The sequence below is a fragment of the Oreochromis aureus genome, linkage group 17 (assembly GCF_013358895.1).
Source record: "Oreochromis aureus strain Israel breed Guangdong linkage group 17, ZZ_aureus, whole genome shotgun sequence".
Classification (NCBI taxonomy): domain Eukaryota; kingdom Metazoa; phylum Chordata; class Actinopteri; order Cichliformes; family Cichlidae; genus Oreochromis; species Oreochromis aureus.
In genome coordinates, this window is record NC_052958.1 from 4,963,926 (window position 1) to 4,989,825 (window position 25,900).

A 25,900-nucleotide genomic window follows, 5' to 3' on the forward strand; every position below is an offset into this window, starting at 1 on the left:
ATATATCGTTGTCGGGACGATAAATGTCTTATATCGGGATGTGAGATTTTGGTCATATTGCACAGCCCTAATTTAAAGTCACAGGTGTAGTTGTCGTGAGTGTATATTTTAGTTTTTTTTACATGCAGTTCTTCAAATTTATTTGCTTTAAAATCTTTGGAAATAAATGTACTTGGATTTTATTTACTGTCGACAACACAAACACAGGCCTGAGGAGGATTTATATTTCTGCACTCTTTGACATTTCCTCCAAAATGAATCAATGTTGGATTGATTTATAGATTACAGTGCATGTTTTCATTACAACTAAATAGGAGTGAGTTATTCATGTGAAGCCCAGTAAAACACAGAACAATTGCAATATTTAGTTTGCTTGTTTCAGTTAAAAACATAAAGGTTTTTCATTGTTGTCTTCTAAAATAAGACAATTTCTAAGGTTTTTAAGCAACAGCACCTACCAGCTAGATCAAAAACAGTAATGCTTGTTTACTTTACTGTAAAAGGGACTATGACCAATACATTTGTTGTGTCATTTAACAGTAAAGTCTCATTTTTATCATTCTCAATTATTCGTGCTGACTGATGCAGTTAAAAGCAGCCCATTTAAAATCAATTAAACTGACACTTTAATTTTCAATTAGCAAGAATACCTTCAGTGATGTAAAAAGAATTAAAAGCACACAATTCATTAGCAAAAATAATTTTTCAGACACGTGAGATCTAATAATGTTGGTTAGCCTAATTAGTGCAGCTCAGCTGTGAGCGCATTTTTGACAAACTAGATTTAGGCTGGTGTCTAGGCGTGTGTCGACAAAGATGCTGCCAAAGAGCAGATTTTGTGTTGCTGAAAATATCCCATGTTGAATGGTGGCATTTGTGGAGACATAAAAATATCTGACTCAAGTTTTTAAATCTTTTTGTAATATACAAACTTGCTGATCAGAGACACAGAGTTTGTATTCACCTGCAACAGACCACAGGATATTTTCTTGTTATGTTGAACGGGGTTAATCATTGTAACCGCGGTGTTTTATACCTAAAGGAGTAGCTTCAGTCATTAACAAGGCTTTGCTGAAGGATTATGGGTGGACTTGTTTCCGCCCTGTAAACATCTCAGCTGGATTGTTGTGGTCGTGTAGAAATGGTCACTGGGGAGGCCGGTGCAGTCACACCATGGACAGACAACAAAACAAGCAATCAGACATATAATTGATTTGTGTGTCTGTGGATTATGGGAGGAAACTCAAACAGAAATCTGACCTGAAACCTGTAATTTGACATACTCGAGTTCAAATAACCGCGTCAGAATGACAACAAATCATTATGTGTGCTACATTTGCAGTAAGTGCTCTGACATAAGTGAGACTACAATTTTCAAATGAGCGACTGAGTGAACTGAGAAGCAAACAAGCAGGAAGGACCGCCGGGATACCAAGAGGTTGTTTTTTTTTGCTTTTAGAGCAAAGGCAACAGTTAGACAGAGAGAAAAATGTCATAGATTGTGTTGATAGGTTCACATGACAGAAAGACAGAGAGGTGTAAGTACAGCAACAGAGAGAGACGTGAGCTGAAAGAAACAAAACTGTGACAGCAACACTGGTACTGGAAAGCAGCTCGAAGCCTTGATACTCTTAAGCTGTCGATGGTTTCAGGGCTTTGTCTTAGAGCCTTTAAAAGTCTGCCACAAGCCCTGGGATTGAAAGGATGGGAAACATTATCCATATCTTTCATGCCCTTTGTGCAGCCGGGGCATGTCACATGGATTAGAGTGATTGGGAAGAAGATTGCTATTCATGCAGAGCTCTGTACAGGCTGATTTCACCAAAGTGACAAGTTAGTCATCCTGCGTGTCCTGTTCTGCTCTCTGATCTCTTCTTCTCTCCTCTCCAGGTGCGACTATCACAGCATCCTTGATCTTATTATTCAGAAATCAGAAATAATCATAAGCTCTCATGTTGTTTTTATATCAGCTCAGCTTTTTTCTTTGTTGGAGGGTGGGGGGGATAAATTCTTCATGGTTGTATTAATGCCCATCTTGGCTGAAACACAACTTTGGAGGGCTGCGCACTACGATGAGTCATCACTGAGAAGATTAGCTCAAACTTGGTGTTTTTGAAGCAAGGAGTGAAGCACCATAAAGACTGAATTCCCATTAAAAGTTTGAACTTCTATTATTAGTTGTAAAAACTAGCGGTTGTGTTGTTATTGTGGATTTATTCTCTAACTGTTGATGTAACCATCAAAAGGTTTTCAGGTATTTGACGTGGAGGATAATAATACGTGCATTTCCAGACGTAAAGCGTTTGTGTTTGGTCTCTTGTAGTGCTGTGAAAAAATATTTGCCACGATTCCTGATTTCTTCATTTTTTGCATATTTGTCACACTTACATGTTCCAGATAATCAAAATGTGTTTTATACTAGAAAAAATATACCAGAGTAAATATGAAACACAATTTTCAAGTAACTTGATTTATTTAGGGGGAAAAAAACTATCCAAACAAGCTTGACCCTATGTGAAAAAGTCATTGCCCTCCTTAATAAATCATATTAATTTGGATTCACTATGTTTTTTTGGAAAACTTAGTTCAGTTTTACTAGCCAGACCCAGGCCTGATTACTGCCAGAGCTAGCAAATTAAGAAATCACTTAAATAAAGTGTTGCGACTCCCAGAGAACCATGGAGACAGCCATTATCCACAAAGGAAGAAAATCTGGAACAGTTGTGAAGCTTTCGAGGATCAGCCGGCCGAGAGTACCAAAATTACTCCAAGAGTGCAGGTACAACAACTTCTCCAGGAAGTCACAAAAGAACCCAGAACAATATCTAAAGAATTGCAGGCCTCAGTTGTCTCAGTTAAGGTCAGAGTTTATGATTCAACAATAAGCAAGAGACTTGATCAAAAATGGCCATGGGAGTAAAAACCACTGCTGACCAAAGAGAACATAAAGGCTCGTTTTACATCTGCCAAGAAAACATTTTGATCCCCAAGACTTAAAGAAAAATGTGGAGTCGGTTTGTGGACCGACGAGAAAAAGTTGAACTTTTTGGAAGGTTTGTGTCTTGTTAAATCTGGCATGAAACTTTCACAGCATTTCATAAAAAGTACATCAAAGCATCAGTTAAATATGGCGGTGGTAGTGTGATGATCTGGGGCTGCTTTGCTGCTTCAGGACCACTTGCAGGAAATCCTGAAGGAGTGTGGCCGATCATCAGTTCATGCACACTTGGGTTATGCAGCGGGGACAATGAACCAAAGCAGACCAGCAGATCCTCTTAATGTCTCAAAAAGCAAAACGAAGACTTGATCCAATTGAGGTGCTTTGGTATAAACATAAACAGGCCATTCATGCTCAAAACCCCTCCAGTGTGGCTGAAATAAAACAATTCTGCAAAGAAGAGTGGTTCAAAATTTCTCCACAGCGAAACAAAAGACTCATTGCCAGTTACTGCAAACGGCTGATTGCAGTTCTTGTTATTAGGTTTAGGGAGCGGTTACTTTTCCACACAGGGCAAAGTAGCTTTGGATATTGTTTTCCCTTAATAAATAAAATCATCATTCAAAAGCTGCATTTTGTAATTACTCAGGTTATTTTTGTCTGTACTGTATATGTTAACTGTAACTATAAGGAGTATGCACAGCATGGTGTCTAATGTGGTTACACAGCACTTTGGATGTTATATTTTTTTGTACTCCTGCACCTCATCAGGACGTTTCGCAGGTTTACTGTAAACACAATGTGAAGCCGGGAACATAAATAGTCAGTGTGTTAGCATGGATTCACTTTCCAAGGCAACTGTGTTTCTAATTATTTTCCATATTGTGTCTCCACAGAAACCTGCTGGATAGGGACACCTTCTCCAAATCAGACCCAAGTAAGACGACACCTCTCTATCACTCACTAAGAACACATCTTAGTTAGTTTTATATTTTTCACTGCGTGAGTGAAATATAAAGAGGAAACAAAGGGGATTCCTTGATGATTTCCATGATGTGTCTGTAAGGTTTTGAATTTGATTTGCATAAAGAAAGGAAACAAAGAGAACAATGTTAGGAATACATGAGAAAAAATTGGGGAAAAATAAGGGCTATGGGAGCGCTGTAAGGAAATGAAATAAGCAATTAATTTGGAGATGAACAAAGCTCATTTCTTTTGCTGTGAGTCAATCTGTGTTTGTGTATTTTCTCACTAAATATGTTGTCTTGGCTTGAGGCACGGCTGACTAATACACAAAGCCTGAAAGCTTGAAAGCTTCTCCCTATAGATTCACAGAATGGGCGGCAATTCTCACGCTCCTCTTCCCACAGTTAAAATAAATGTAATAACACTGTCAGGGCTACTGCATAAAGTTGAAGGAGTGCTTCAGCGCTGGGTTGACAAATGTGTCTGCAGACAGTTTAAGCAGGGACTGCATAAAAAAGTACTTGAATATCTTGTTTCTTTTTAAGAAGGCATAGCATATTTACTTCAAGCAGCCATACTTCAGTGTCACCTTGCATGCTGTCCAATATGAAAACTAAGCTCATGCCAAGAAAAAGATATTTAAAACTGATATTCCATTGTTTAGTTATTCTTAATGCTACAAAGAGGACTATCTAGGGATACACCAATCCAAATTTTTACAGATCTGCAGTACCGACCTGATGCCAGCGTTCACGAATAAGCTGGAAGTTTGACGCTGAAATGTTACTTTTCGAGTTTTCAAAATAAAATGCAGCAAGAAAATTACTAGAGATTAAAAAATTAAAAGACATTTATTCACATTATTTGTTTGCATGAGTCATATGAGGAGTGTGCTTGTATGGGTGAGTGTGCATTGGGAGTGAGGGCAGGGTGAGATCGATTACGCCCTAAAATGAAACAGCGATTGTTGTCATATCATAAAAATAAGATATTGCGATGACTATTGTAATGAACCACTAATACACACACACACACACATAGTCAGCAAGCAAAACAGAGCATGTCAGCACATTCCCACGTGCATGGATTAAAAATGACTCAAGGTGATGGGGATGGCAGTGATGAGTACAGCGATGAAGATGACAGTGATTAGGAGGAGGAAGCATGGGCATTAACCATAAATTTAGTACTGCTTTTATGCTGAGTAGCACCTGTGATTATGCTGAGCTCACTGACTTTAGTCCCCTGATATGAAGCAGCCTGACAGGAGGGAGGAGCAAGGAGGTGAAGGAGAGAGGGAAAGCAGGATGTCAAAGTTCCTGAAAATTGAACAACACCTTGGATTTGTCACTCGGTGGTAAAAAAAAAACAAAAACCTTAAAAATCTAAAGAGCAGTGATCTATACAGGCAAACGAAGGCTCCCCGGTATCAAATTTGTTATCAGTTTAAATCTTTCTGTTCCCCCCCAAAATATCCCCAGTGTGTGTCTGTCAGATGCAAAATCAACATTTTATGTGTCTGCCTGGGTGTTTGGATGTGTACATATCCTCATCAAAGAACATCAAAGGCCTCGAGGAATGAAGTATACGATGAGCGAGCTGCGTAATTTCCTTTTTAGAGAACTCTCTTGTTTCGAGAAATTGCATAACCACCCGAAATGATGTCTTTCACAATCTGAAGCCGGCAAATATAATGCACATATTCGGGACTCATGAATAACACTATTAGGCACTTTGATGTTTTTCTTTTTTTTAATATATATTTCTAATTCAAGCATTTATGACTTATCAGTCATATTCTAATGGATCCATGAAATACCATGACATTTGAGTTGTTTTTTTTATTTTATTTGCTTGCTGTCTTATGAAGTAAGGCTCTCCTATTCATCTGTTAGTCAGCCAACCTGTCAGATAGTTAAAAGGTGGTTGTAAATACCAATATAGTAATATTTATTTAGACTGCTTCCCCATTTCTTATGTATTATACATGATTATAAGGTAGACACTGACTAAAATGGCTTGGCAGTTGCTAAGTGAGTGTTAGTGCGGAGTTAATGATTAAAACTACTGTTATGTGCCTCTTTTTACAGTATGTGTACTCTACACACAAGCCATGGGCAACAGGGAGTGGAGAGAGGTGAGTGTGTGCAAACCGGGTTTGAAACATTTCCTTACATTTTATTAAACTTCTGTCTACTTCATTTCTATCTTTCCATATACACACTATGTAGAAAAGAGACTTCTATTTGCATAGTTGCTAGAAATTGGCTAAAATTGGTTAAAGAAAAACTACATGATAGAGTGAGAAGCCCTCCTCAACTGAGTCCTCCTCACTGTCACTGAGTCCTTCTACTGTCATTTGAAAATTGAAGTGTACCCTCTAATTTTAACATTTTATGCCTCAGTACACAAAAAAGTACAAAAACTGATCCTTAGCAGGTTCTAAAATTATTACATACAACCTCATATGAACAATAACAACAACACAATATATTATACATTGTCGTTATCTGTGTAACACAAGCCAAGTCAGATTGCAAAAGGAAATAAGAATAGTAATTACAAGGGTAGATAGCAGTCATGTGCTGCTAATCAGCTGATCATCGACAAGCTTAACTGTGTCCAAGAAAACACAACTTTTTGGCAGTTTGCTGGTCTGGAACATTCAGGTATGTGTTACCACATTTCCAAGGAGGAAGACACGAGAGGAAACAGCTCTTGCTGCCCATCATTCTGGGAAAGGTTATAAGGCCATGTTGGAAACAGTGGACAGTGAGAAAGATTATTCATTAGTCTTCCCAGGAGTGGATGCCCCAACAATTTCACCACAAGGCCAGTCATGTAATGCTCTGACATCTCAGACTCCACAGCGCTCGGTTAAAGTTCATAACAATAAAAGTTACTTTTATCGGTTCCTTTATCACAAGGGGTCACCTTAGCAGGTAGCTCTGTCTGTACACCGGGTGCCCTTCCTAGCACAACCCCTAAAGGAGAATTGCTACTCTGGTTTGAATTAAACCAGCAACCTTTTGCTTATCAAGCAAATGTGCAAACCACTGCTTGTTTTGCAGCCACATGGCATGGGCTCCTTGCAGTCACCAAGTCAACCATGAACTCTGTACACCAAAGTATTCTACAGTCAGATGTGCAACCATCCGACACCCAAAGCAACAGGACAGTGATTACAAGCAACGACGATAAATCCAGAACAGAATTGCTGAAATAGTTAAGAGTCAGGGTATTGCACTGAGAGCCTTGCATTAGCAGATACCCACAAACCTCAGTGATCTGAGGCAATGTTTTAAAGAAGAGTGGACCAAAGTTCCTGCATAACGATAAGAGACTGCTAAAGTCTAAAATTGTTATCTAAAGTTATTGCTGCTAAACGTGTTTCTACAAGCTATCACATAACGGGGTGCTTTTCACCCACAGCTTCTACATTTCAGTTTTGTTTCTGTTAAATAAGTAACGATACTCTATAATCTGCAACGTGTTGTTGTTCATCTGAGGATGTTAAACTAAACCAAATCATTTTTTATCATATCCTGAGTCATAAAACCTTGGCATTGAATTAGGGTGTGCTTTCTTTTTCACAAATATCAGCCTGTTGGCAACACTTTAATTAAGTCAAAGGGTCACGATGAATCGTCTGCACAAAATTTCATTTCCAGTAGCAGGTGAGATATTTCAGTTTGGACTCAAGTGGTGGCTGGGCCTACGTACGTTACCTATGCCAAACAAACTCAAAACACACCCCAAAATAAAAAGACTAGCTCTATTATGTTACGTCTCCCCGAGGGCGGGAGGGAATAACACAACAACTCCGGAACCTCAGTAAAGGTGTTAAGAAAAAGATTTAATGGCAGCGCTCCCACAAAATAAATAACCCAAATTCAAACAACAAATGTGGGGAGAAAGGGACCGTTAGGTTGTGCCAAAAAACACCAAAAGACAAAACCAAAACATAGCTGAGCTACTATCCTAGAAAAACAAAAACAGAAAGTCCCTAAACCACAACTCAAAACAAGCTCAAAATTACATGGGTGGCACCAACCTACTTACCTAGTGTTTCTAACAAAGAGTCTCCACGTGAGTAAGTGTATGGGGTCCCCAAACTTACCTAGTCCACTTTTACTCCCACCACAACCATCAAACAAAAGAAACACAGCAGAGGAGCTTTACACATGAGCCAAACATTTCAAAGGAGGGAAGAGGCCGCCCCAGCCACAGGTGAGTCTCCTTATCAAGGTGTGCACTCCTGGTTTGTCCAATCAGGGTCTCCCTCCTCTAATTGGTTGGACATCCCCAGATTGACATCAGCCTGCAGTCTGCGACCTAAGGGATTAGCAAACAAAAGGAGAGGGAAAGAAAACATGCAGCCTGCAGACACGTAACAATTAAAACCATTCTTTTATGCACAGTGTTTAAGGTTTGGTTAGTTTCAGGTGTGGCTTAAAAGTTAGAAAGGTAACATTTACTGGTAACACTTGATTAGTGTATGCACCCTTACCTCTACCAGTATATCAGTGCAGTGCATCATTCGCCAAGACCAACAGCTGGTAATTTTAGACAAAAAAAGTAAAATAATGTCCTGGAAGTATTTTTAAATACAAAGTAGCTACGGGATATTGTCGAAGAAAGTAGAAAATATTAAAGTGTTGTGTAGGTACATACAGCTCACAGTACTTATAAACATACTGCAGTATCTAAAATATTTATGGCATGAATACAATAGCAAAGTGCAACAATACAAATGTTTTCAGTCCGGCGTTTGTGGCATTTCTGGCATGTTGTGTTAGTGATTCAGTGAGGGAAGAAATTCAATGTGCAAATGTCGTTTCTTTGATTAGGCCTAGGCTAATGATGCTGCCTGCTAGTATACAGTTCAGGTATCTGGAAATGACACGAAGATTTACAGTGTAAACTGAAAGGCTTGTGATGCAGTAGTGCTCGAGAGTTAGTAGAAATAACGCACAGCCACCACTTTAAGAGAACACATGCACGTTTTATTACGATCGAGCCCCCATTACCAATGCATTTTACAATAAATATTCATGAATGCAAATCAGGGGGCAATTCTTTCAGCACCAATCGTTCGCAGTTATTCATAGATCTGAGTAGCCGTCATCTGCATGCATTATTAACAGGCTGAGTTAAATGCCAAACCGGAACCCAGCTGACCCCATTTGACTTGATACTTCAGCTGCGGTGGATTCATTACACTAAAGCTGTACATAATCTTCTGTAACAAGCCTCTCGCCTAATGTGTCTCCTGAGGAAAAACCTGCAGGTGGATACAATATTTACACGAGTCACTGCAGCGTCATAAAGTGCTGGTAAAAGCTGTGATTTGGGCAAGGTTAGAGCTTTTAAGCGTGGCGAGTTGCAGAAATGTATACTCACATATTATAGATTGTAAACTTGTAGATTGTAAAAAGTTGAATGATCTCCAAACTGTTTGTCTCTTAATCTTTGTTTTGTTTCGTTTTTTGGTCTAGTTTGGCAGAACAGAGGTGATTGACAACACGCTAAACCCAGACTTTGTTCGGAAATTCATTTTGGATTACTTCTTTGAGGAGCGACAGAACCTCCGGTTTGACCTGTAAGTAAGATGTACACGTGCGTGTGTGCGTGTGTGTGTGTGTGTTTCTGCATCACTGTGATATGACTAGTTCCTAAACTTGCATTTAAGACTCTGGATGTGGATTATGTTATGGTTCACTGAATATTGGTTTGGCTTTCATGAGAGCTTTGAGAGGTATTGAAATTAAAAATTCTAAGTGGTAAGTGTGGCTCTTTTTACCATTTAGTCACAAAGATGATTGTTATTTCCATCTCTATGGTTCTGAGGCTTCTCCACCCCTCCTTGCTTAAGCAAAGAAAGTAGGAGGTCGGAGCAGCAGCAACACCTCCTTTGAAAGGTGGGTGGGTGTTGCACCAGAAGCCTCTTTGTGATTGCTTTGGTTCCTAGCAGATTGCCACGGTTGCCCATAGTTTGCAGTTTTTATATACTGTATCTAATGCATGGATTTAGACTGTCTTGCCTCATATATTACTAGTACACAGCTCTGATTCTCTTCTGGTGGTGATGTCCTGATGACTGAGTCATGTGTTATGAGCACAGCTGTCTCATACTTCTTTACTTTCTTTCCATGGAGGCAAAAGATTCTATCTGTAGGTTCTTAGATTAGGTGAGGGGATTCTCCATCTCCTGTGGCTCTCAGGTCACATTTGTTACTGAATTATGGGGCTTTCAGTGGCTTTATTTTATTACAGGGGAATTATTTATATTCTAATCTATAAAGCAGGGAGCCATGGCGACAGCACCACCGGGATCTCAAAGTTCTCCTGTGAAGAGGAGCTAGTGTGTCTGCATCGATGTTTGTTGATTCATGATAGATAGCAAAACGGAGGGAAAGAACAAGGTCGACACACACAAAGACGTCAAATGTGACTTTGTAACCAAAAAAACGTGTTCTCTATTTCATATCTGCTCTTGACTACGGCTGCACGTTACGCCAGGAGTAATGTCTTGAGCTCATATGTGTACAACTGGTTGCTCATACGTACAGGAGGTGCGTCACAGGGTCTTGTGGTGGAGAGACAAAACCCAAATTGATGCGTGCAATTTGTGTGTGCATTGCCACATGCTGCGTGTGTGTGACCATGGTGACAATGTGTGTGTTTCTGGGTGCATGTGTTTGCGAGTTCGTGTGCAGTTTAGCGGGTAGCCATAACAACCAGGGTTTCGGGGGGATGGTGGGTGTGATATAGGAATAGACAGATTTAACCTTTCATACCTAGTCCGGCTGCTCCACTTGTCTTCCACACCATGTTACAACCCGGTGTACATTTTCATGTGTACACAAACGAGTTACTTTCTGTGTTTTGCACTAATGAAGAATATTACTGACTTTGAAGGGCTCAGTTATTTAACTGAGTGTTGTAGTATTTCAGATGAAATGAAGATGAACTGAATGATGGGAGAGACTCCGATGATCCAAAGTATACTACTCTTATTACTGCACGAGCATATATGAATGGAACTGAGTCAGTGGTGTTTACCGCTTATGACTGCAACCCAAGCTTCTTAAGCAAATGTTCTTTAAGCTAAATTTATGCCTTATTGGCTCTATGTAGACTTTTTAATGTCTTCCCCGCCTCTCTTCTGTTGCTTTCTTACATTAGAGGTGTGCAGGTTTTGGATTAGCACTTATTACTGTATTTGCAATATCAGGAGGGCGAGTTTAAATCTATTAGAAGAATGACATCTCATAGAAAGATGGGGACATGTAAGGACATCTGTGTTTGTGTGTTGCGTCTATGTCTGCTCATTGGTTACGCGATTATAAATGAATGAATGCATAACTATGTGTCTCTTGAGTGGTTTTCTGAATGGAACTGGACATCTGAGGAAAACAAACAAACAGAACTCTGGCTTTTTGTGTGTCTGCGAGTAGGTTATGTTCCGTTTTCAGTATCATTCAGTGTGTGCATCCGTGTGTGAGACTCCTATGTGTGCCTGTTTTCGTGAATGTGTCTATCATAGACTGTATATAAAAGATAGCCACCGTGATGGCTCCCATTGAGTGAAAGTCATGCCTTAAAGCCTTGAAGTCTCGAGTGTCTTCACTGTCTCAGCCTTGATGTGATTTGGTTTTGGTCTGAGGGACACTGCAGTCTTACACCAAGAAACAACCTTTGGGAACAAAGAAAGTTGAATAATGCCTTTTCCCAAAAAGACTTTTCAGGGCTCGCAAAATCGCTAGCCCGACGTCCCGGGGCTAGCGATTTTTCCAGTCGGGCTACCAAAATCCATCTCAGCCCTGCCCGTCGGGCTATCATAGGAAGAAAAAATGTGTCAATGATTTTGCATTTTCTTTCGCAAATGTAGCTGAGTAATTATGTTATTGGCATCGATGAGCCACTGTCATTATGTGACATATTGAAATCGCGTTTGAATTTGTGCTTGTTTTTTGCTTTCACTTTCACTTTGCGATCGTGCGAACTGTGTGTAGAGAGCGGCAGCACTGATTGGTGAGTGACGATTAATTGCGCACCAATTCCTCTGACATCATCTTATCACTCATTAGCTACTATTCAAACGTGACAAGTGAAATCTCCCGCAGCAAGCTTAAACATGTGAGAGGTTGATTGCGCAGAGAATCGCTGACCGTTATGTAAGTACGTGTGTAAAAGCAGCAGGATTTACGCCGGTATTTTAGTTCTGCTGAGCCAAATAAGACAGGTCAGGGTGAAGAAGGCACAGCCAAATAAAAGCCTACCACAAAACGGAAAAGTTATGACAAATCAGACTATGAGGCAAAAAGAAAGCTCAGCTTTTTTGGTTTCATGGACAAAAGAATTTCTGTGGCTGGAATATGACGAGCTAAATAACATGATGTTCTGCCAGGTGTGTCGTGAGTTTCATTTCATTTGAGTCGACAAGCGCCTTTGTAACTGGGACCAGTAATTTGAAGAAAGACCCCATCAGAACCCATGAGAAATGCAAGAAATGCATTATTGCCCAGTCTGCAATATCTTTCCCAGAACAAACAGCAATTGCAAAAATAAACCAAGCAGAAGCAGAAGTCCTGAAAATCTTTCAAAAGCGTGCTATGTTGCAAAGAGTGAACCACCATTGGCCAAATTTAGCAGTTTTTGCAAACTTCAAAAAGCAAATGGCCTCGATCTTGGTTCCCCTTACCTCTTACCCTTGACTTCAGTGGAAATTTCAGATTCAGGATCTGACACAGACTGATTCATGTTCTACACAGTTCTTACAAGTTCATAGAAATTTCTGTTCAATTAGAAACAAGTATTTGAGTTGATGACTGTGATTTTTATACAGTTGTTGTGATTTGTATTTTAACAATTTTCTGATAAATTTGTTTCCGTTACAATATTATACTTTAATGTATAATATTGTAACGGAAACAGAACATTAAAAAATTGGTCTCTTTTTTATTCGGGCTACTTAAATTTATTTTGGGCTAAAACTGAAGAGTGCCTGCCCGAAGGGCTACCAGAGATTTTGAAATTTTGCGAGCCCTGCTTTTATATAATGAGACGTTCCAACTATAGAAGTTGACCTCAGCTGGCCATTAGAAATAGTACAGGTTTAAACCTCAAAAGCTACGCCTGTCTTTCAAACAGTGTCTACAGTATCCGGATGTGTGCGTGCAGCCTTGCTGCTCCTCTCATCAACGACTGTATGTCGCTGGTCCTGCTGGCCTGCAAAGGGTAACGCTGTCTGAGATGATAACAGATGAAAGAATGTTTACTCCCTCAGGCTTATGGGAGTGAGATCTCTATGAAAACAAAACAGTTACAGAGCAGAGGTTATGAAATACTACAGTATGTCCTCTCACTATGAATTATGATAGTGCATTATGTTCCACAGGGCTCACTGTGAAAAACAGTGCACTGATATATGTCTTTAATTTTACACGTCCCTAAGCTAAGAGGCATATACCGATATCATTCTAAACAGCTAAAAAGATAAAATCTTAGACATAAACCACGTCCCATGTCCCACGGAGTTGAAATGGGACATTTTAAATATTAGTTCTGTCTTGGATTTGGATTAAAAGAGAATCCTGCCACACACAGGATATACTGTACATCACCCTTAACATCCATGTGAAGTAACTAAATTGCCTAGCATTTCTCCCCCACTGTATTACCCAGCAGAGGCCAATCCATATTTAGTGGTGGGTGAAATGACCTGAGCTGTGAAATGACCTCAGATTGCTGAGTGAATGGGTTGCCTGATTGCCTCCCATTCTTCAGAGCTGGAGGGGCTATTTCTGGAGAAGTTTGTCTCGCTGCAAATATTGTATGTTTAAGAGGTCGCCAGGTGAAACTGAGGAATAAGAGTTGTGAGTACTGTTCAGACGTGTGTGACAGTAATGAAAAGAGATGAAAACAAACGAGGACAGACTTCTTCACTCAGCAAGTCAGTATTTCAGCGTTTCTGTTTCAGTCGTTCACATGTGTGGCCTCGCAGCTATACGTGTGACTGCCAATTAGTCCATTTAGTGTCATTTTAATAGACGATGTCTGTTATCCTGCAAAGCTGGGAAGTGAATTCCCAGAGCCTCCGTTGAGATTCTGCATGACAAGATGCTTAACCCCATTACTGATTTACCCTCTCTGTAATCCCTTTTGTGTTCCCAGCTGAGCTCCTGTCACCCTCCATCACTCTGTAATGCATTCACAGTGTGTTTTTGTTTTTTTCTGCAGGTATGATGTCGATTCGAAGAGTGCCAACCTGTCGAAACACGTGAGTGCTTGTGTATTGTTTTGTGTTTTTGCGAATGTAAATGCTGAACATGTCATTACCTGTCATTAGACTCTTTTTCAACCACATAAGAGTACTCCAGTCATTAGCCTGCTGACTTGTGGTGTGTTCAATACATAATAAATAAAGGCAAATATGTGTCGGTGCAAATCGAAAGTATTTAAAATTCAGGAACTTGCCAGCTGGAGTTGTACCATTCAGTTTCCATTTCGTTTGGTCTGAATATGTCTTTATGCCGATGAACAAATGTAGCCCTTATGTTAGGTACAGCTTGCTCGGACATGGAGCTTTAATTCTTAGTGGCATAAATTAAACAATTCCTCACAGATTTTATTCCATATTGACATAACAGCATCACACTGTTGCAGCAGATCCATAATGCAAATCTCCCATTTCACCACATCCCCAAGGTGCTCTATTGGATTGAGATCTGATGACTGTAGAGGCCATTTGAGTACAATGTACTTATTGTAATGTTCAATAAACCAGTTTGAGGTAATCTGAGCTTTGTGATATGCTGTGTTATCCTGCTGGTAGCAGCCATCAGAAAATTGGTACGCTGTGGTCATAAGTGTTGCTGGATGGCCAAGGTCAGTAACGGTACTCAGGCTATGGAGTTGAAATTGTGCTCGGTAAATACTAAGGGGTTCAGAGGGTGCCAGAAAAATATCCCCCACACCATTATATCACCAGCACAGGATGAACTGTTTATACAGGGCAGGATGGAGCCATGCTTTCATGTTGTTCATGCCAGATTTTGAGCCCGCCATGTAAAACTCACAGCAGATAACAAGACTCATCAGACCAGGCAATGTTTCTTTTAAGCTTCTATTGTCCAAATTTGGTGAGCCTATGCAAACTGTATCCTCAGTTTCCTGTTCTTAGCTGATAGAAGTGGTACCCAGTGTGCTCTTCTGCATCAAAGTCAGAGATGCTCTTCTGGATACTTTGTAACAAGCTCCTCTGACCTCTGGCACAACAAGGGACCAACTCATAGTTTGTTTTCTCACCCTTCTCTGTAAACCCCAGTGATGGTTGTGTGGGGAAATCCCAGTAGAACAGCAGTTTCTGAAACACTCACACCTGGAACCAACTGCTGTGCAGCTTTTAAAGTCACTTAAATCACCTGTATTCCCCTTTCATATGCTTACTTTGACCATGTCTACACATCTAAATGCATTGAATTTCTGCTGATTGCATCTTTACCTTAACAAGCAATTGAACAGGTGTGCCCAGGAAAGTGACAGTTGAATGCATAATAAAAAAAACAAACACAGCAAAGGTTTTAAGAAATGGCTGTCTACATGGACTGTTTACCAAAGTCTATAAATAGCAATATAAGCTGACAAGAGAATTGGCATTAAAAATCTTGATATTCACATATTCAGATGCGTGTGTACATTTTTTCTGCCGGGGGATTCTTCCTGTTAAAAGGGAGTTTTTCCTTCCCACTGTCGCCAAAGTGCTTGCTCATAGAGGGTGATATGATTATTGGGTTTTTCTGCACTTTAACAAGTGATTTAAGAACCAGCTGTTTACATGCATCATTTTGATCCATTTAGTGAGATTCACTGTGTGTGTATATATCTCATGCATGGGTTTCAGTGTAATCTTGTTTGCACACACCTGTACTTATAATATCAGCTCTGTGGTGATATCTTAGACACGTTTGAGCATGGTGGTTGCTCTAGTAACAGGACAATGACGTGAACCTGACTATCCAAGTCACAGAAAGTCACAGCAGCACTGAAAATGATGGACGGCAGTAAAAACAGGAGCTGAGGATGACAGAGTGGATATCATTTTTACACAGCTGTCTTTTCTCCTTTTTCAGTCAGTGTCCATAACACACAGCTGTTCAGTGCTTTCTTCCCATTTGCCAGTTTTTGTTTACTGCTTTGAAGGGACTTACCATAACCACACGTTGCTGTGTTTGTCACACTTACATGTTTCAGAACAGATTCGATGAAGCACATTTGGGTTATGCTGCAGGACAATGATCCAAAATAGACCAAGTCCACCTCTGAATGACTCAAAGGAGTAAATGAACTGGTTCTTAAATAGCACTTTTCTACTCTACCTGAGCACTCAAAGTGCTTCATACACCTTGGCTCCTTCATCCATTTATACAAGCACTTTTTTTCTATGCTTAAGTGCTTTCTAACATTCACACTCCTATGATTGCATCGGTGAGCAACTTGGAGTTCAGTATCTTGCACAAGGATATTTGGCATACAGATGGAGCAGCCAGGGATTGAACCACCAACCTTCTGATCAGTGGGTAACTTGTTCTAACCCTTGAGTTCCCCGCTCAAACTCTCCAACTCGACTGAACGGAAGAGTAGACCAAAATTTCTCCAACTCACTGACGGTTAACGCTTGATTGCATTCCTTGCTGAAGGGTGGCACAACCTGTTATCAGGTTTAGGGGGTAATTAGTCTTTCACATGTGGCCAGGTAAGTTGGAATAGTTTTTTTTCTCATAATAAATGAAATAATAATTAAAAAAAAAATATTTTGTATTTTCTTTTATCATATTTTTCTGATATTTAAATTTGTTTGATGATCTGAAACATTTAAGTGTGACAAACATGGAAAAAAATCTAAGAAATCAGGAAGGGGGGGATAGTTTTTAACTAAACTTTATATTAGGAACTCATCAGTCCAGTAATGTAGAATAGTTGAGCATTTTAAGAGTAGATCTCATGTTTTAAAGATTATAAAAGGTTATCCACAGTCTTTAATTCAATTTAACCAACTATTTGTTTTCTCCAACTGTAACCAAACAGCAGGTGAAAGCAGACCACAGTCTTACACACTCTGACCGACTCTTTTGTTTCACATTATATTTTTTGGAAAGTTTGTTTGCTTTTCAACCTTCACTCACTTGACTTTTGTGTCAAAGTCTACCTCTGAGCACAGCTGCAAACAGCCAATGTTGCTTTTCCCCAAGGTGAAACACTCAAGCCATTAGCGCTTATCATTGCGTGGCGTTTAGTATCCAGCTTAACAAGTCTGCCTGCGTAGCATATTCCAGACACATACCCTTTATGGTGACGTAAAAAACAAAAGAAGAAGAAATAATGTTAGCATTTTTGTACACTTCAAATGGAGCATTGTGTACTGAACTCCATCTAAATGCCAATGCGTCCTCTGTTCTATTTGATTAAGAATAACAAATGCCTGAGGACATGTGGACTGCTTTCCCCCTCTAGCAACACTGTTTGTCAAAATAATATATTTTCTTTTTTTATGGTATTTCTTCAGCCCTATAATAGCTGTAATTGGAACCTTTGTGGAGGCATTGTACCCAGGCTTATATTTCACCTTCATTAAGGCTCCATGCACCTGTTGAAAGGAAGTAGATTTTATTGAACCATTTCTAAATTACAACAAACTGCTGTGCGTTATCATAATGTGGCCTCCGGCTAAATAGGCGCAAATGGAAGTACAACAGTCACACTGATTTTAATGCAGAGCCACAGTAATTGTGTTTTATGTTTTGACCTTTAAAAAAAAGCAACAAAAAAACATATACTTTACCTTATAACTTACTGTTTTGCTGAACATCGTTTCTAAAATTGATTGCTCACATTTATAAAGACTGCAAATGTACTGCTGGCGTTTATATGACAAGTGTATGAAATAAAAGGAGATAAATTGGGTGCTACAGTGCAAAACACAGTCTCCAATGCAGGTTTAGTCGCTTAATATTTCCCTTCAGGATATTTCTTTTCTTATTTTATTGGGTTTGATGTCTCTCTGGATGCAATTATTTCCTCTTGTGCTGCCCCTAGCTGTTTCTCTTTTCTTTTCCTCTCCGTATGACATTCTGTCACCTTTTTATCCCATTTCATTGCCATACGCTTGTTCTCTCACTCTTCTCTTTTCCCTCCTGCTCTGGATTTGCTCCCCCTCGGCTCACTCGTTTGAAATCAATAATCTCATACAGGCAGAGACAGCAGCCTTGGTGCAGGTCCTATGGGGGAAGCCGGAGAGCTAACCCATTAGATGGTGTTTTAACATTGGGAGCTGTAGGCTGCGGACTCAGCTGGGACCTGGGTGAGAACTAGTGTGGCATATAGAAGCAAAAGTAGAGTAAGGATGAAATAAAACAGTACAGTTTTTATCCATATATCTGGGTCGTTCCATATGAGATTAACCAAATTTGAAACATGTTCCCCTAAAAATAGGATATCTTTTGTACAATAAGTACAGTATATTGACATCGTGTGCTTTTTGATTGGCTTTTTTTTTTAATGTAAGAGGTAGCTACTAAAAATTTCAGTGCTAAAAGAAATATATTTAATATTTAGGCTTTGGTTTAAAAATCATAACAAATAGCCAAGTTTTCAGTTCAATATCATGGGATATTTAATTGTTTCAATAGTAAAACTGCATTAGTACCACATCTGCAATGTACAGTAGCAGAAACAAGCACTGGTACTCTTCATTGTTTTAATTTGCTTACTGATCATTTACAAGAAATAGTTTAAATATAAACTGCAGAGAAGAATTTCAAGCTTCATATCACCAGATGGAAAAGCATATGAACAGTGTCCTTCTTTTAAACAAGGCTCATCTTCTAGATCTTTTAGCTGAGGCAGATTTCTCTGTGCAATGATCCATCAGCAAAACTTCCCCTTCTCATTTGATTTGAGCTGTTTTTTAGTTTAGTAATTGCTAATTATTATCTAACATAGTATTTTACTGGCTTACTGCCTTAAATTCGCTATTATGGTATATTTCCTCTTTCCTATGTTTTTTTTTTTTTTTTACATAAACATGCGTTGTTTTTTATTGTAAAGCCACCGATTGTGTATCGATAAGAAATCAAGAAACCTGAAAGCCCACAGTGACAGTTGAGCCTATAAGTCAACAGAGTTTCAAGCCTAAAACTTTTAAACAGCAGGAAACTTGCCAGAATTAAATAGCTAATAGCTAATTCCCTCTAGTTATCTTCCAATACTGCAGGTGATAAAACTGGTCATAACACAGTCTCGTCAAATTGTATATATATGAGCTTTAGAAAGCCATGAGATACGCCCCCAGAATGGTTATAATCCTTTTAAAGATGTAGATTTAGATTCATCTGCTCACATTCCCTTGTTCTTTGGATCTCATAAAATAGTTCATTTCTTTCTGTAAAAGTGCTGAAAGAGGCTACACCCACATAGCTATTTTTCTCATTAAATCTTTTTCTAGCTCATGCTGTTATATATTTAGCCATTAGTTGCATATAGCCAGTTCTCAGATGGACCTCATGTAGGCAGCAGCCACAGTTGCTAGGTAATTTGTGCATTTACGGGTTCACCTCTACATGGTGGATGGAAATTATTATCATTATTATTATTTTGGTCTAATTTCGGCATGCGTTTCCACCAAAACAAATATGTTCATAGCAGACTGACACTGTGTGGCTGCAGGAATGTAATTGTGATGAGATAGATGGGAAGAGATAAAGCTGAGAGGCTAATCAATGGACCAAAGAGAATCCGATATGTTAGTGGTGTTTGGAGCTGCTCTGGTCAGATATTAGAGATACTATCTAACAAAGACAAATGATCTAACCCCCAGTTAAAGACCCACGAAGAAGGCATGTTTCTATAATCCATATTTAGATATATTTATATGGGAGAAATTTGTGTTTTATGGGTGTTTTGTTTTCTGAATGCTTGTCATTTTTGACACCGAAAAGCAACTTGTCATTGTTTTAAATCCACGAGGTTTCTAGGATGCTACGGGTGCACTCATGTCCCTGGCTCTCTCAGTATCAGCTGTAAGGCTTCAATATGTGAAGGCAGTTTAATTTCCCAGGGAAGTGGAGGAGCACACTGGGGCAGGTGTGAGGGCTGGTGGGAGGAAGGCTCAGTCTCTTCTTGCTAATATGATCTATCAAAGGTGAAGGTAGTGGTATTTGAAAAGACTTGGGCCTTTGGGGTTGGACTCTGTATTGATCAGCAGGTCAGGTTTGTGAGTAATGCTATGTCTGAATGACAAAAAACATGTGTTGGCTCACTTCTTTCTCCTTGACTCTGCAGGACTTTCTCGGCCAAGCCCACTGTACTCTGGGAGAGATAGTCGGATCGTTGGGCAGTCGCTTGGAAAAACCTCTTGGGTGAGTAGGAGCTCAGATAGCTGTAGCAGAAAAAAGTGTGCAGACATCTCAATGAGTATCTGACCAAAAGTTGCATGAACTATAGGGGCACTAGCAGGGTTATATCCACAGTCTGCAAATTTTAGTCAGGCCTGATGATAGTGGCATCAGCCCGGATTCACAAAAACACCATAAAGATGTTTTTATCAGAGAGAAATGGAGAAATGACATATTTAGCTTGAACTCTTGACTCTTCAAACTAGATGAGCGAGAGCAAATCTTTGTGTCTCTTCACATTGTATTTCCCTGGGCTAATTTGCTAATTTGCTTGTTTTTTTAATACATTGTTGATTATTGACAGACACAGGGGCTAATTGATTACCGCTGTCACATTAACAAATAAATCTGCATTGTTTTTATTCATCCTCGTGTTATCGTTATTGTATTTGTAAGCAGTTAATTCAGTCTTGTTATGGTTCTTTATCACTCGTGTCCACAATGCTGCTCTAGTGGCCTCCTCTTATTTACATATTTTCTCTCTCATGAGAAAGCCCACTTGGCTTTCTCTCAATTGTGTCTCTTTAATCCAATTAGCTTGTTCATTTGAAGCGTCGATGAGGCTTTAGATCTGCAAAGAGCGTTCTTAAGGGGAGAAATAACAGGGAACATTGTCAAGAACCTGGCAACCTGTGTGTGTGTGTGTGTGTGTGTGTGTGTGTGTGTGTGTGTGTGTGTGTGTGTGTGTGTGTGTGTGTGTGTGTGTGTGTGTGTGCTTCATATCTTCTCTTCACATCAAAGCAAAACTGTCATCCTGTTGAGTAGGAATCGCCATGGTGATTGCAGAGGCAGGTTTCCCATGGAGAGGGAAGGAAGGAAAGACAGAGATATAAAGAGTGCACGTCTTTGGAGTGGTCCACACATATAGTTCAGACACACACAGAGCGAGAGAGAAAGTGAGTGCAAAACTATGTTGTCTCATCTGAAAGCTCAACTCCAGGAACTCCTGCTTCCACATTTCTCTTCATTATTTACATTTGCACACACACAAAAATGTTTGCTTGGCTATATTTCTGGGGACAAGATGAGCCCCTTAAAATAATTTTGCCTCAGAAGCAACTCTTAACCCTCAAACAATCCTATGAAGTGGTGTAAGAAACTAGCCGCAATAAAAGTTCTCATTTTTCTCGTCCATGTGGCATGAATGACGCACCTGACCAGGGGGCCCACCTCGTCACCAGCGACGGTGACGAGGTGGGTCCGGGGTCGACCGCGGGTCCAGCGGCAGACGTGATGAGCCGGGGCTCACAGGCGGCTTGGCAGGCAGCCATACAGCCACACAAGACCACACAGCATCTTGTCCTCTGGTGGAACCGAGGCAGGTCAAGACAGCGCGCTGGCCTCTGGTGAGGATGCCCCTGGACTGGACGGCATGGCGACCTCCGAGTCAGGCAGAACAGTTCCTCCCCGCGCACTGTCCACCAGCTCTGGCAGAGCAGGTTCCTCCTGCGCTCTGATCCCCGGCTCAGCCTGGGCAGGTCGGTTCGGGGTGCGGACCTCTGGTTTGTTATGAGCTGGTCCAGACGGCACGCAGACCTCCGACCTGGCCTGGGCAGGTTCCTCCCACGCAGTGACCTCCATAACACGTGGGGTCGGCCAGGAACCGAATCAAGCTGCCTGACTCATTATCAGCTGCATCCCACGCTCACACCGGTCCTGCAGCTGTTCCGCCTCTCCACCTGCTCCCTCTGCATGGCCGCGAACTCGCCCGCTATTCGGGCCAGTGCCTCCACTGCTGGCCTGGTCGTGGTTCCGCCATGCCACCTCCTGGGTTTCGGCACCACTGTGGCATGAATGACGGACCCGACCACATAGTTCACACCTTTAACACTTTTTATTCCGGTTGCTGTTCTCCAACAGACGGCCGCAGCTTTTCAGCTGTGTCCCACACACAACAACAACAACCCCAACCTCAGGTCCCAGCACGTTTTATACAGGGGAGGCGTGATGAGCTGATGGAGCTCCGGTGTGTCAGACTCCCCTGCAGCTGCGCCACGAATGGATGTGTATATTGGGAAATATTCAGCGCCTGTTCTTTTGTAAACATTTTGTTAAAACCGGTTGAGGAATAGAGATGTTACTCCTCCTCCTTTGTTTTGCTACTCGAGTACATCAAATGCAAAGTGTGCCTCGGTTATCACAAAAGCAGTTTGTGGAAGAAAAGTTAAATTATGAGGTGTGAATTGAGTTCTTTCTTTGATATTCAGGGCTGTGTAAAATGTGGAGGTTGGTTGCTTTAGGTCCTGAAGGCATTCACTCTCCATATGTTGTGCCACGCTTCTGCAAATATATGCAGATGAGAAAAAAGCAAAACAATCAACGCTGAATGAAACAGGTTTGTTACATTCACATGTGCCATCTATATCGACCATTTATAAGAGGTCAAGAGTGATTTGGTGCAGAATGAGGAAAACTGTCAACATTCATTAAAAATGAAGGGGCAGGACCCACAGCTGTTCTCTGGCTCTGGAGGTTGTGTCTGTATTTATATATGTGCGTGGGTGTAAGTGACAGTCAGGCACACACCTGCAGCCTGACATGACAGGCGGAGGAGGTGGGGGAGGGGCTTAACAATTTTAACATCTTGCATTGTTCAGTGTAACTCCAGTGGGCATTTAGGAGTGTGTGCACGTGGGTGTGTGAGAGAGACACTTAGAGTAACCAGCAACAAGAAGCAAAACGCATCATCAAGTGCAGCAATGGTGAGGCACATGGTTAACGTAGCATTCGGCTAACTTAGCACTATTCACCCGCCATATTGCAAACAGCTGAAACAGATGAACTGTGTAGGTGCAGCTTCTGCTTGTGTGCAAACAAACTGCTGCCAATGAGAAGAAAGACAGACACATTTGGAAGTTCAGTACACGCTTACAGTATCAAGAGAGGGTAATATATCTATAAAGAGAGCTCCAAACCTTTAATAATAATGAATACATTTAATCAGTGACCATAAGTGGACAACATGCCTTTTTTTCCTCCTTCTTTAGAGTTTTCCTAACTCATCGTATATGTGCTAGAGGTTATCATAAAATATAATTACTGTAATAATAATGATTGTAGCTTTACACTAGAACCATCAGGAGGGGCCACTTTAACAGCAGTAATGGCAAAAGTGTAATTTCTTGAAGAAGTCACGTTCATTTTCATCTATTTCTTCTCATTTTAAGAGCAGACAAAACAAGTATTTAACATTAATTTTTTATTATTTAGATCTTAAAGTTAAAATGCACATTTGAGTAAACTAATAAAGCGTACAAAAAAAACTGATAACAACTATTTTCTTGCCTAAGATTTCATAACAATATGAAAAGCACAAATTAATTGGGGTAACGTGTGGTATTAGACGGTATAAAACGCGCTCACTGTGAAACAGATTGAACAGCTGATTGCCTTCATTTTAAAACTGACCTCACTGCTGGCTACAAAAACATAAGAAACACATTTTAAATAATTAATGTAAACGTAGAACAAAGTTTATCACCTCTGCCTCTCACCCACGTCCACTCTGCTCCGCCTCAGTCAGTTTCTGATTATTGGACAACCTACCCTAACTAACGAGCCTCCCGCTACCCTCCTAACAAACCTCTGAATCCATTTCCTGGTTCTTAGACCTCGTGAGCCCTTCTCCAATGTCATACACTTTGACATGAGTGCTCTGACTTAAATTTCATTACCAGGTCGTATGTAAACAAACTGATGCATACTGGAGTAAATTGTCCAAAGATGTTATGCAGCACTGCCTCTCCTTGCTCCGTATTCATGCCGTAAACACTTCATGAGATGCCCATTATTAGAAAAATGTTACCTCTAATTTCAATAGAACAAAAGCAATTTAATGGAAAAGCTTGACATTTCCAAAAAGATTATAATTTGCTTTCTTGCCAGGGGCTTCTGGAGAATATTTACACTCTCATATTTGCATTACAGCAAATTTGAAGCTACAGACACTAGACGGTACATGCTGTCGTACCGGTGAAATGTGATAGAAGTATTTGTATGGAAGCAGTTTATGCTTTTTTGAAGAACATTTTGATCTGTGAGTGTTAAATGCTGCTAGTATTTATTTGTTTATTTCTTTATCTTACCTTTGCACTTGCAGACTTTATCAGGTATAGAAAGAACTACTTGGCACACTGTGACAGCAAAGATTGTTGTGGCATCCAGAAGGAATGCGGGTCTCCCATCACCATGTGTGACTCTGCAGTTAACACTTTGTCCTTCTGCTTCCTGGGAGCCATCATCATCCAGGACCTTGAGTAGTCAGTAGTCTCGGCAAAAGCCCAGCAGAGACTGAAGAAGTTCAACCTGCCAAAGTCAATAATGGTGCACTTTTACACCCCCATAATTGAGTCTATGCTCACGTCCTGTGCCACCATGTGGTACCCTGCTTTAACTGCCAAGCAAAGGGCAGATTGCAGACTATCATCTTCTCTGCTGAGAGGGTTATCAGCTGCTGCCTGTTCTCTCTACAGGACCTGCACACCTCCAAGACACTGAGCAGGAAACATTGTGGCTGATCTCTCCCACCTCGCACATCGTGTTTTTGAAATATATCCTGCCGCCCATCTTAGCCAAAACCTCTCACCACAAAAACACTTTGTTCCCAACTGCAGTTGGCCTTATTAATGATGCCCGAGGCCTCTGCTGGCACAGGCTCTATCTGACCTATGGCCAGTCTGTGAACACTTATCTTCGATTGTTACATTAATACAATGTCTGTATTCTTAATTGTTGCACTTACACATTAACGCTCTATTCGTGCTGAGGACATTTCGACGTCTCGCACTTTATTTTTAAAACATCTCTTTTGATGATCATGGCCAGAGTTATTATAGTTTTGTATTTTCTAATCTGTTTTTATTGTTATCGCAGTTTGTCTTTTTGTTTTTAATTCACTTTAGTTTCACAGTTTCCACAGTGGATTTTCTTATTTCACTTTAGTTTTTATTGTTTGAAAATGTTTTTTGTTTTAGTTTATTTTTTATCGCATTCACTGTTTCATTTGCGTCTTTTTCATTATTATTGTATGAAGGACATATGATATAAAAACCCAGTAGGTGTCATTTGACGTTATGTGGTAGGCAGGTTTAGGACCCAAAGGATGGAGTGCAGGGGATTCATGAGTACGACACAAAATGAGCATTTATTGCTTGCTGGTCTCAAATAACAAATTCCAAAGTGGTTTTTTATTTGTTTTTGGGTTTTTTTTTTTCTCAAATTCCGAAGTAATCCAATAGGAAAGAGACTCAGGGAGGAAACACATCCCAGGAAACACTGAGGCACACACAGTACCATAGAATAAGGCACGACGCAACAACGAAAAGAAGAAAACTGAGGACTTAAACACCCACATGAGATAAGGACAGACGGAGACACCTGGGGGACAGAATCCAACTAGCGAACCGAGGATAGCAAAACTCAACAAACACACATGGGACAAGAGACTATCAAAATAAGAAAGGAAACAAACACAGAGACAGAGACCCAGACAGCCATAGGGACAGACTGGAGAAACAGACAGGGACCACTGAAGGGAACA

General features: G+C 40.4%; 1 protein-coding gene across 1 annotated transcript in view; it reads left to right on the forward strand.

Moving 5' to 3' along the window:
• LOC116334949 (copine-8) overlaps positions 1-25,900 on the forward strand; it is a 102,107-nt gene that overhangs the window by 22,403 nt on the left and 53,804 nt on the right. The window contains exons 2-6 of the mRNA XM_031758509.2: positions 3,835-3,875; positions 5,995-6,041; positions 9,403-9,506; positions 14,150-14,189; positions 20,249-20,325. Coding sequence (XP_031614369.2) covers positions 3,835-3,875; positions 5,995-6,041; positions 9,403-9,506; positions 14,150-14,189; positions 20,249-20,325 — 309 coding nt within the window. The remainder of the gene's footprint in view (positions 1-3,834; positions 3,876-5,994; positions 6,042-9,402; positions 9,507-14,149; positions 14,190-20,248; positions 20,326-25,900) is intronic.